The sequence below is a fragment of the Nuphar pumila genome, chromosome 13 (genome assembly GCF_984573655.1).
Source record: "Nuphar pumila chromosome 13, dmNupPumi1.hap1.1, whole genome shotgun sequence".
NCBI classification, from domain to species: Eukaryota; Viridiplantae; Streptophyta; class Magnoliopsida; order Nymphaeales; family Nymphaeaceae; genus Nuphar; species Nuphar pumila.
Genome location: NC_143261.1, coordinates 3,955,962 through 3,968,427, shown reverse-complemented (window position 1 = coordinate 3,968,427; position 12,466 = coordinate 3,955,962). Strand labels below are relative to the sequence as shown.

General features: G+C 38.4%; 1 protein-coding gene across 1 annotated transcript in view; it reads left to right on the top strand.

Annotated features, from left to right (window-relative positions):
* The window catches only part of LOC149817562 (uncharacterized), a 30,927-nt gene extending 19,821 nt beyond the window's left edge, over positions 1–11,106 (top strand). Inside the window, exon 4 of the mRNA XM_089985659.1 lies at positions 10,110–11,106. Within this exon, the coding sequence (XP_089841785.1) occupies positions 10,110–10,781 (672 nt within the window). The 3' untranslated portion in view covers positions 10,782–11,106. The remainder of the gene's footprint in view (positions 1–10,109) is intronic.
* The last annotated feature ends 1,360 nt before the right edge of the window (positions 11,107–12,466 follow it).

The window sequence follows — 12,466 nt, the reverse complement described above, 5'->3', positions numbered from 1 at the left end:
TCTCTCTCTTATCTTCTTCTCTTATTTTCTGCAGAATAGGGCTGCGGTGTAAATCTTTCATCAACAACCACGAGAAGAGAAGAAAACATTACATCCATGGTCAGATACTTGAGAGACAAATAAAAGATTTAGGTTAAGTTTAGGAATATATCTAATTTGTGGAATACAAAATCTTTTTGCGTTTTGAAAAATATTTTCAAATTTTTTTATTCCTTTGATTTCAAGAGATGCTCCATCGGCGGTAAAAACATTTGATCCACTTGAGTTATGACATTCAGATAACATATCAATGTTTCTTGTCATATGAAAAGAGGCACCTGAGTCAAGGAGCCAAAAAGATTTACCGGGATCCGAGATGCCGATGAAAGAGACTGCGGTTCTAGTGAATAAAGATGCCTCTTTGGGTAGAGGTTGAAGTGCCTCCACTAATTGTGTTAAGGACATGCTTCTAATGGATGGTTCACTTGATTCTTGTGGAGGTCCTATAAAGGCAACCTTCTTCTCGTAGAGTTTTTCAATTTCGGACAATAAGTTTTCACATGTTCCGGTTCACAACAATAGTAATAACTTTCTTTATCGCAAATTCATTTTCTTGTTTCTCATCATTTGTCCTCCCATAGTGTGGAGGTTTATAGGTACGAATATAGTTTCTTGGTCTAGACTCGGCTAGAACCGAGTCATCATCACACTTGGAGATTCTCTTCTTCGGCCTATTCTTTGCCATGTTTAATTCTTCTATTGTGTGTTATGTTGAAGGAACCTTCCCTCGATTAAGAAGAATGGATTTGGTTGATTCAAATTTCGATCTTAATCCACTAATAAATTGGAAAAAATGCTTCGTATTTATTTGGTTTTGACGAAGACAATGCCACTTCGGTTCAAGAAGAACCAACTCTTCCAATAATTCGGACAAGCTATTATAGTACTCTCTATTGCTCTTGTCCCCTTGAACAATATTTCATACATTGTCTTGTAAATTATACTATGTGCAATGTCTTTAAGAGAATAAATTCTCTTAAGATAATCTCATGCATCATTTGCATGTTCAAATTTTGCAAGACTTGAACATTTTTTGATATCTACACTACTAATGAGCCAAGACATAATCTTGGCATGTCCCATTATCCATTCCTTCTGCTTTTTTCATAAGTCGTAATGACTTTGTTTTTCTCAACCCCCGTAAGAGGTATTTCTTTCTCACCTTCGTAATGATTAACTTAGGTTCTAAATCGGTTTCATCCACTAATCCCCACAACCCCTTTCCCCATATAAGGTGCTTCATAATTGAAGCCCATGTAACATAGTTTGAATCAAGGTTGCCAAACTAGGAAGCGGAACCGAGAAGCGAGGCATTTTAAAATTTATACGAAGCGGGAAGCGAAGTTTCAATTTAAAAGCAAAATATGAATACAGAATGAAGCAATATGGAATCAAACAAGAAACAATTACAAACTAAAATAAAATTGATCGTTCTTATATTTCATGATTTTTCTGTAAAAGAGTTCAATTTTTGTTAAAATCTAAAATGATGGTTACCAATTTAAAGAAAGTACATGAAAAGTGAGTGAAAGCGTGAGAAAAAATACATGAAAAAGATGAAGAGAAAAGCGTATACTATGCATAGACCATGTGCATGAGAAGCATAGAAGAAGCGTGGGTGAATCGAGCTTCCTATGAAGTTTCAAAAGTGAGGAGTATCGCGCTTCCGAAGCGAGTTTTCGGAAGCGAGCTTCCCACCTACCTAAGAAGCTTCCGGTAACTTTGGTTTGAATCGTTGAGCTTAATGGGTTTAATGGTGACATTATCATTGTCATCCATTTTACAAGGCTTGAGACGAAAAATAAAGAAGGGAAGAAAGAAAAAGAATAGAGAAGAAGAGGAGAGATGAAAGTGAGGATAGTTAGTACTCCACCACGGATAATGAGTACGAGTGCTCCTCCAAGCTTTCAAGCTTTTACACGATCATGATTTCACACACTTGAAAAAAAACTTCACTTCTTTTTCAAACTTTGAATGACACATTTCCCGATGCACCACCAAAACTTTGTTAAAATGTAAACTGTAATATATATATATATATTATTTAATATTATTATATTTTCTTTTATTATTTTTTTTTTATTTTTCTTTATTTTCTTTTTTAGCATCTAGTTCAATAGAAACTAGATATTTGATCCAGTCAAGTTCTTGTTGGAACTTGACTGTGCAAATAGCTGTTGGACTGTAGTCCAACAACTATAATAAATGCTGTTGGACTCTAGTCCAACAGCTATATTAAGAGACGTTGGAATCCAACGTCTCTTTTGGAGAGCTCAAAATGAGCTCTCCTCTCTCTTCCACTTTGTTGTATATATAGGGGTGAACCCCTTCAATGTAAAACAACCATGCTTCTTAAGCATTTTGTTCATGAATACAGTATTATTTATTTTTCAAGTGTTCTTCCTTTTATACCCTTTCAAGGGTCATGCTTGTAGTGTCTCCAATAGACACTTGTTTGTGAGTTATTTCTGCATTTGTTGAAGACCACCATTTCATTACAAACTTAGCTTGGTCTCCGAGCTCTGATACTATGTAAGAAGATGCATCCTTGTATCACCACCAATCGAAACTTCAAATAGCTCCAATCAAAGATCACTCACAAGAACCACTAAGGTTCATACAAAATACCCAAAAAAGAGTATGCCACATCGAGAGAAAAAATATATTTTATTGATTGAGAATCACCCTCAAGAAATACATAAATTGTAAGGGGGGCAAAGCCCCATATTTATACACATAGTAAGAGGCTAGATGAGGGAGTCGTTGGGCTCCCAACGGCTCTAAATAGAGTCGTTTGGGAGCTCTAAATAGAGTCGTTGGGAGTCCAACGACTCTTTGCTTTTTGACTTAAGTCAAAAAGTTGACTAGTCAAAAGGCTAAAAATGTAAAAAATAGAAAAATAAGTCCTATTCTAACTAAAATAAAGAAAAGGATAATTCCTAGTTAGCCTAGGTTATTACATATTATTTTACAAAGTGGACCTTGTTCCTTGAAGATGGTGCAAACTTTGAGCAGACTGCACTCTTGGGACTCTATTCTTGGACAGATTTGATGGCCTTCATAAGTGGTAACTCATAAATGATGGTTATAAACGAGTTGCCATGCATGAGGTAGTTCATAAATGATATTTGATGAGTAAGTTACTATTTATGAGCATCTAACTTTGGAAAATTAAATCTGATCCAATGGTTTATGTCATGCCATAGGTGTATCACATAATGTTGGTTGCATCTTGCCCCTTCCATATATATTATGTTAGCTATGTTATTTGATTCATTTGATTGGTTTGTGTTTTAGTAAGTCTTCAGTCTTCGTGAGGGCGCCCTAATTAGTAGTCCTTTCATGCTTCATTTGTTATTGATGTTAGCAAGTGGCTAGGGGTGCACACAAGCCGGGCTTGAGTGGAGCCGAGCTTGAATGCTTTGTGTACAAACTCGGCCCAGGTTTGAGCTCGAGCCTAGCTCGGCTTGGCTTGAGTCTGTTGAGACTAAAAGATGTTACTAAAAGCCTCTTAGTCTCAACAGAGTCAAATTTATTTATTTAAAAAAGATGGAAATGCCTGCATAGAGGACAGGATTTGAACCCCAAATCTCATACATAAACGAGCAACACCCTACCCACTTGAGTGTAACCTCATTTTGTGCTTATTATTCAACAAAATATTTACATATCCTAAAAACTAGCCACTAATATGACTTTATTTGTCGAGCTTAATCGGGCTCATCAAGCTTAATTGAACTCTAATGCACGATCGAGCTCGGCTCGTTTACTTGCTCGGACGAGTTCGAGCCAGGTTTAAATGAGTCGAGCTCGAGCTAGCTCGGCTCATTGTGCAACCCTACAAGTGGCCTAAAATTTGGCGGAATTTCCAATGCCTAATACACCTTTAAGGACAATGTGTCTCATGAACAACTAAACCTAGATACCTTTGGCTGCTTTAATCATGAAGTCATGCCAAACCTCAGCTGGAGTCTGTTTGGTATTTTCTGTAAAAAGATTCCAACCTTAGTTGTTCCTATTCATAATTAATCTAGATAAACCTTAGAAACTTTCACCTGAAGGGATTGTTGTGGGTTGTCCATACATTCACAAAGTGTTGGTATGCACAACAAACATGTAGAGTGAGTAGCCTTTTCTGAAAGAGTTTGTTGGCTCATAGGGACCTGCATGTTGGCTGATTTAGCAGTTTGGTTACGTGTGCTAGAGGCACTTATTGCTTTGTGGACGAGTATTAGTTCTATTGCAAGTCAGTGGTGGATCGATGCCGCCAGTCCGGTGGTTCTATCTTCTTTGTGATGCATCATGTCATAAAGTGGCATTCATGGTTCTTCCTTGGTCAATCCTTGTTGCTATTCTTTTTTGGGGCAGACATTGTGGGGCCGCCAGTTGGTTTCTGAAGAAAACAATTTAGGGTTTGGACCGTCCCTTAGGGTGAAAACTTTTGCATGGTTGGCTTCCTCATAAATCGCATACCATTGAGAATGTTCAAGTTGATGATCCTTGGTTGTCATGTTTGTTGTCTCTCTTGCAGAATTGGTCTTCATGCGTTTGTGTTCCCTCTTTTCTGATCGAGGGGTTCATGTAAATTACTTTACAAATTTCAACTAGATTGATGAGATGTGAAATTGAAAATTGGTAGGAAGGTGATGGTGGAGCGTTTTGGCTGGGTTGTCATTTTGGTGTGGAATGAATAATAATGGATGGGCGGCTTGGCTTGATACGATAATTGAAGCTTTAGGTGGAAAACTGAATTATGTGTGTTGATCAATTCAAATAGTTTTCCATTTAGTTGGGTATGTATTCAGTTGGCCTTTGTAGGGTGGGAATGGAATGGTCTAGACAGCTAGGGATTTTTCTCATTTGCTTGCTTGTTGATTTGTTGTTTCTTTGGTGACTTTTCATTTTTCCAACAGGCAGAAACTCTTTTCCAACACACCTATGATCTGATCCCTGCTGCACGAGTACCCAGTCCCCGTCCTAGGCTGTTGTGCTCAAACTTCAATAGTATACTGTTTTCATGCGTGCTTGCAACAACGTATATGTTGATTGAAGTAATTTGATTATTTTGCATTTCTAGTAGATTATTGTGTATTCTTCTGTCATTGACACCTAATCTTTTACATTTATTAAAATATTTGGAGTTTGAACTTCAAAATTCAAGTTTTTCTTTTACCCTTCAATTTCATTATGGGGATGGGATCGGTGTGTAATGAAACAAAGATCTCACAAATCACAAACCCAAATATGGGTTCAAACAAAAATAACCACTAAGGGCCAAGCGAGCACACATAAAAACAATGGTTTTATTATGTAAAGAATGCACACAAAATGCTACAAGGGGGCCATAGCCCCATATTGATACACAAAAAACTAGCTGTTGGGGAGCTTTCAACAGCTAGATTTCTAGCCGTTTGGGAGCCCCCCAATGGTCACAGGGACAAAAATATCCTTGACAATACCAACAAAATACAAAATACAAATAGAAGAAAAAAAAACAGATAAGAAAATACAAAAAAAAGGACATAAGAGGACAGTTCTGCCCCTAATGGCAGATTCTATTACAAGGTCAAATGACCAAAATATCCCTACAGGGTATTACCTATTACAAATACCTAATATATATATATATATATATATATATATATATATATATATATATATATATATATATATAACATTACAATCTTTTAACACAGTGGATTATTGCATTTTCTTGGCTAGCATGCTGTCATGGAGTTTGCACATCCTGATTGTCTGCTACCTTGATGAAACCTGTAAAATGTTACTTAGCTCTTTGGTCTTGATAAGCCATTGCATCAACTTGTAGGCCCATATTCGTTAGTAGTATGATTTGCACGGGGCACTTGCTGCACTGCAAGGCATGTGTTTGCATGCAATTGCGGTTGTGTCTTAGAGCAAATATACTCATGTTGAATGTTTTGGCTGTCATATTGGTTGGTCCAGCCATTGTCAAAGGCGCCGCCTAGGACCTAGGTGCAGCCCCACCGCCTGGGTTGACCAGGTTTGGGCAGTGGGGCCCTATATTACTGCCTAGGCTGCGACCGCCTAGGCTTTTTCTAGAGCCTAAGTTTTTTTTTGAAGACATCATTTGTTTTCTTCTTCGAGAAGAAGGAGAAGACATGTTATTTGTCCATTGCTTGTACTATGTCTATTGTTAAGAAGAAAAAGAAGACATTATTTGTGTTACGTAATGTGCAAGGGTTGCTAGGTCGTCGCCCAGAAGCGACGCGTCACACCGGCGCCCGGGTGTGGTGTCAAATAGGCAAGGGTTCCCTCACTTTGTTGGACGGGTGGGGGTAAAGAAGTTAGTCCAAGACCATAAAATTAGGTTAGCCACTTGGAACATAGGGTCTTTAACTGGTAAGTTGGTAGAGTTAGTAGATGTTATGTGTAGGAGAAAGATTGATATTTTATGTCTTCAAGCGACCAAATGGGTAGGTGAGAAAGCTAAAGTGATAGAACCTTGGGGATATAAGATTTGGTATACATGAATAAATAGGAATAGGAATGGAGTAGGGATTGTTATGAGTCGTCAGTTTATAGATAATGTAGTTGAGGTCCGTAGGAAGGGTGATAGAATTTTACTTATTAAATTAGTATTAGGTACGGATATTATTAATATTATTAGTGTTTATGCACCTCAAGTAGGTTTAGATGATTCCATTAAGCATCAATTTTGGGAAGATTTAGATGGAGTAGTACAAGAGACATCTTATGGAGAAAAGCTTTTCATCGGCGGTGACCTTAATGGACATGTAGGCATTAGTAGGGATGGATTTGAGAATATCCATGGAGGCTATGGTATAGGAGAAAGAAATGAAAGTGGAGAAAGGATTTTAGATTTTTGTTTGTCCTATGATATGATCTTAGCAAACACTTGGTTTAGGAAGAGGGAGTCTCACCTAGTAACATTTAAAAGTGGGGTTAATACGAGTCAGATAGATTTTTTCCTACTTAGAAAGAGAGATAGGGGTTGTTGCATCGATTGTAAGGTTATACCAGGAGAAAGTGTAGCTACACAACATAGAGTCTTAATTTTAGATCTTAGAATTAGACAATGCCGCAAAAGGGATAGACATAGGATAGATCCTAGAATTAAGTGGTGGGCACTGAAAGGAGCTAAACAAGGAATGTTTGTAGAGCAGGTAGTTAAGGAAGTTGATTGGTGTCTCGAGGAGGATTCAGAATCAATGTGGAATAAGATAGCGGGTGGTATGAGAAAAGTAGCTAAGGAGGTATTGGGTGAGTCTAAAGGCGGTGCACCACTAGGTAAGGATACATCATGGTGGAACGAGGATGTCAAATTAGCTATTAAGGTTAAAAGAGAGTGTTATAGAAATCTAAGTAAGAGTCGTGATAATGAGAATTTGGAGAAGTATATGATAGCAAAGAAGGAAGCTAAAAAAGTTGTTCGAAACGCGAGGGCTAAGGTATATAAGGAGGTTTATGACAAGTTGGATACCAAAGAAGGCGAGAAGGATATTTATAGGCTTGCAAAGATGAGAGATAGGAAATCGAAGGATTTGGGTATGGTTAGATGTATCAAAGATGAAACGCAAAGGGTTTTAGTCAAAGATGAGGAGATTAAGGAGAGATGAAAAGATTATTTTGATAAGCTATTTAATGATAGTCATGCTCAAGATCTTGGAGACTTCTCCATTCCTTTTCATGAGATAAATCGTGACTTCATGCGCAAGATTCAAAAGAAAGAAATTGCAGAGGCTTTGAAGAAAATGAAATCAAGAAGGGCAGTTGGCCCAAATGGTATACCTATCGAGGCTTGGAAATGCTTGGGAGAGAAAGGTTTAGAATGGTTGACAAATCTTTTTAACTTGATTTGGCGAACAAATAAGATGCCTAATGAGTGGAGGAAGAGTACTTTGGTGCCTTTATATAAGAATAAGGGTGATATACAAGATTGCACAAACTATCGTGGTATAAAACGCATGAGTCATACTATGAAACTTTGGGAGAGGGTGATTGAGTCTAGGTTGAGGAAGGTTGTCATGATATCGGAGAATCAATTTGGTTTTATGCCTGGAAGATCAACTATGGAAGCTATACATCTTCTTAGACAACTTATTGAAAGATATAGAGAGAGGAACAAAGATTTGCATATGGTTTTTATTGATTTAGAGAAGGCATACGATAGAGTACCTAGGGACGTTCTCTGGTGGACAATGATGAAGAAAGGTGTTTCTCTCAAGTACATTAGTATAATTAAAGATATGTATGAAGGAGTAGTAACCAATGTCCGCACTTGTGGAGGGGTGACAACCAATTTCCCGATAACGGTTGGGTTACATCAAGGATCTGCTTTAAGCCCTTTCCTATTTGCGATAGTGATGGATGAGCTTACGAGATCAATTCAAGAAAATGTACAGTGGTGTATGTTGTTTGCTGATGATATTGTTTTGATTAATGAGTCTAGAGCTGGGGTTAATGCTAAGTTAGAATTATGGAGACAGACATTGGAAGCTAGAGGTTTTAAGTTGAGTAAGAGTAAGACTGAATATATGGAATGTCGGTTTAGTAAGCAACGAAGTAGTGATGGGAGTGTAGTGAAGCTTGGTGAGCAAGATATACCGGTGAATGATTATTTCAAATATTTGGGATCCATCATTCAAAAGTATGGAGAAATTGATGGAGATGTAAATCATAGGATAAAGGTTGGGTGGATGAAATGGAAAAGTGCTACTGGAGTGCTGTGCGATCGTAGAATGCCATTGCGGTTGAAGGGAAAGTTTTATAGGACGACTATTAGACCCGCTTTACTATATGGTACGGAATGTTGGGCTGCCAAGAGAAATCATATTAAAAAAATGAGTGTAGCTGAGATGCGGATGCTTAGATGGATGTGTGGAAATACAATAAAAGATAAGATTCGGAACGAAGAGATACGTAAGAAGGTAGGTGTTGCACCCATTGAAAATAAGATGCGAGAGAATCGTTTACGGTGGTTTGGACATATTCGGCGAAGGCCTAATGATGCTCCAGTTAGAAGGTTGGAGAAATGGGAAAATATATTAGTTAAAAGAGGTCGGGGTAGGCCTAGGAAGACTTGGATGGAGATGATAGGAAAGGATATGAATGCTTTGAACCTCACCGAGGACATGGCGTTGGATAGAAATGATTGGAGGAAAAGGATTCATGTGGAAGACCCAAAATGAATTTCTTTTTTGGTTCATATCGCTGACCCCAATTGTTTTGGGATGAAGGCGTAGTTGTTGTTGTTGTTGTTTGTTGTTGTAATATAATTGCTTTAGAGTGTTCAACATATTATTTGTCTATTGCTTATTGTTGATTGGTTTTATGTTGTATACATATTTCTTATTATTTCCTATAGAGTTGGTGCTTGTGGTTGGGGATGTTGGACAAAATATAATAGCTATTGGTTCCATCATGTCTTTGGTTAGTAACTTAGTATCATGACTCAGGCTGCTCCCCATTTTCCCATTTGTGTTTCTGAAGATTTCTCAAGTATTTGTAGTAGTTTTAACTTATTGCTTTTGGCTCTAAGCGTCATAGTCAACTTGACATCCAGCACCTTGCCGAGGAAATTACAGTTTGGTGTTTAATCGTTTTTATCCTAGTTGATGTAGATTCATAAGCAAGGTTAAACTAGTCTTGCTAGCTTTGTATGAGGAGGTGAGAGAGAGAGAGAGAGAGAGAGAGAGAGAGAGAGAGAGAGAGAGAGAGAGAGAGAGAGAGAGAGGTTGTATTACCTAGACATGGCCTCAATGGATTTACCTTCTGCACTTATGCCTACAGTTTCGAAAAATAATGATAGAAGGGTTAGAATCTAGCCTTGAATGTGTTTTAGGTGGAAACTGTGGTTCGTATCAGACATGATTCCTGGATCCCATTAGATAAGTTTTTCGAACTGTGCCCTTGATCAATGTGATTGATAGTGTAGGTTAATTTATAAAACATGTGTGTGGAATCTTTCTGAGTGGAACTGATTGAAGCCTATCTTGCATGATTTTATTGATATTCAACTCAGTTTGAGGATTGACTGTCATTTTTTTTTCTTATGATGCCTGTTGCAGCTACTTATCTTGAGGGCTGAAACTGATGTCCAATCTATCGGTGGGGACAAACGGTTGCGGTGCCTCCAAGATCTTGACTCTCTGAAGTCTCTAGTCACCACACTGTTTGGCCCTGCTGAAAAACTCAGGTCAGCAATACCTGAGCCAATCAACATTGCGCAAGCCCGAGATGAGGTATTCACCCCAAAGCACCCGGGTGTAGGCAAATGCACATGGGAGGATGTAAAATACAAGGGTGACTGGATGAAGAGGCCGATAACCGAGGGCGAGGTGGCATGGTTGGTGAGGATTCTCATTCGCTTGTCATATTGGGCGAACGACCTTCTTGGGCTTGATCAGCAAGGCAGAAGGGATGCAACATGTGGATGGCAGAATGGCATGGGTACAGGGAGGGGATGGAGGTATTTGGATGTGAGCACCAATGACCTTCAAGTTGGTGGTGCCATGGATGCTGTGAGGATGGTGGTGTGTGGTATGGGGTCATGGTTGGTGATGGTGGGCCATGCAGTTCAGAGGTTTATGAGGGAACATGATCTGAGAATCAATCTGAGGGGTTTGGCTTCGAAAAAGGTAGTACTGTTCTTTCTTGTTTGTAGCATTGTGAGCATATGCAGGGTAGCTCTTCGGCTATATTCCTCTTCTGCGGTTGTGTTGGATACCTTGAAATGGTAAACATTGGAAAGTGGCAATGGTCCAGGGAGGGGATGGTGTCATCTGCACTCTTTGAGGTGAATGTTCGGATCTCGGTGGTACTGCGAACTAGTTGCTTCGCCTGGTGTGTACATGTGTGCATATGCATATTTACCTAATCTGTTATCATTGTTTCCTTTATTTTGTTGTCATTTTTTGGAGGCTCCGCTTGTTTGGTAGGAGCTGTTACTGTTACTTAACGTCATCATGTGTTGGGACGTTGCAAGTTCAAAACCCAATGGTATGTTGTGTAACTGGTGGGGTTCTGCCTATAACCCCAGCTTGCCGATAAAAAAAAAGATTGGTCTCACCCAATGTCACAAATCTTTGGTGTTCGTATCTTCTTGTTGAATGGAAGTTTTGTGATGAAGTTGAAAGTTTTTTTTTCTGCGAATCTTGGGAAAATGTGGCATATATAATATTAATTTTTTTAAGAAAATGTAAAAGGGATAGATATAGGATAGATCCTAGAATTAAGTGGTGGGCACTGAAAGGAGCTAAACAAGGAATGTTTGTAGAGCGGATAGTTAAGGAAGTTGATTGGTGTCTTGAGGAGGATTCAGAATCTATGTGAAATAAGATAGCGGGTGGCATGAGAAAGGTGGTTAAGGAGGTATTGGGTGAGTCTAAAGGCGGTGCACCGCTAGGTAAGGATACATCGTGGTGGAACGGGGATGTCAAATTAGCTATTAAGGTTAAAAGAGAGTGTTATAGAAATCTAAGTAGAAGCTGTGATAATGAGAATTTGGAGAAGTATATGATAGCGAAGAAGGAAGCTAAAAAAAGTAGTTCGGAACGCGAGGGATAAGGTATATAAGAAGGTTTATGACAAGTTGGATACCAAAGAGGGTGAGAAGGATATTTATAGGATTGCAAAAATGAGATAGGAAATCAAGGGATCTGGGTATGGTTAGATGTATCAAAGATGAAACACAAAGGGTTTTAGTCAAAGATGAGGAGATTAAGGAGAAATGAAAAGATTATTTTGATAAGCTATTTAATGAAAGTCATGCTCAGGATCTTGGAGACTTTTTCATTGCTTTTCATGAGATGAATCGTGACTTTATGCGTAAGATTCAAAAGAAAGAAATTGTAGAGGCTTTGAAGAAAATGAAATCAAGAAGGGCAGTTGGCCCAGATGGTATACCTATCGAGGCTTGGAAATGCTTGAGAGAGAAAGGTTTAGAATGGTTGACAAATCTTTTTAACAAGATTTGGCGGACAAATAAGATGCCTAATGAGTGGAGGAAGAGTACTTTGGTGCCTCTATATAAGAATAAGGGTGATATACAAGATTGCACAAACTATCGTGATATAAAACTCATGAGTCATACTATGAAACTTTGGGAGAGGGTGATTGAGTCTAGGTTGAGGAAGGTTGTAATGATATCGGAGAATCAATTTGGTTTTATGCTTGGAAGATCTACTATGGAAGCTATACATCTTCTTAGACAACTTATTGAGAGAAATAGAGAGAGGAACAAAGATTTGCATATGGCTTTTATTGATTTGGAGAAGGCTTACGATAGAGTAGCTAGGGACGTTCTTTGGTGGACAATGATGAAGAAAGGTGTTTCTCTTAAGTACATTAGTATAATTAAAGATATGTATGAAGGAGTAGTAACCAATGTTCGCACTTGTGGAGGGGTGACAACCAATTTTCCTAT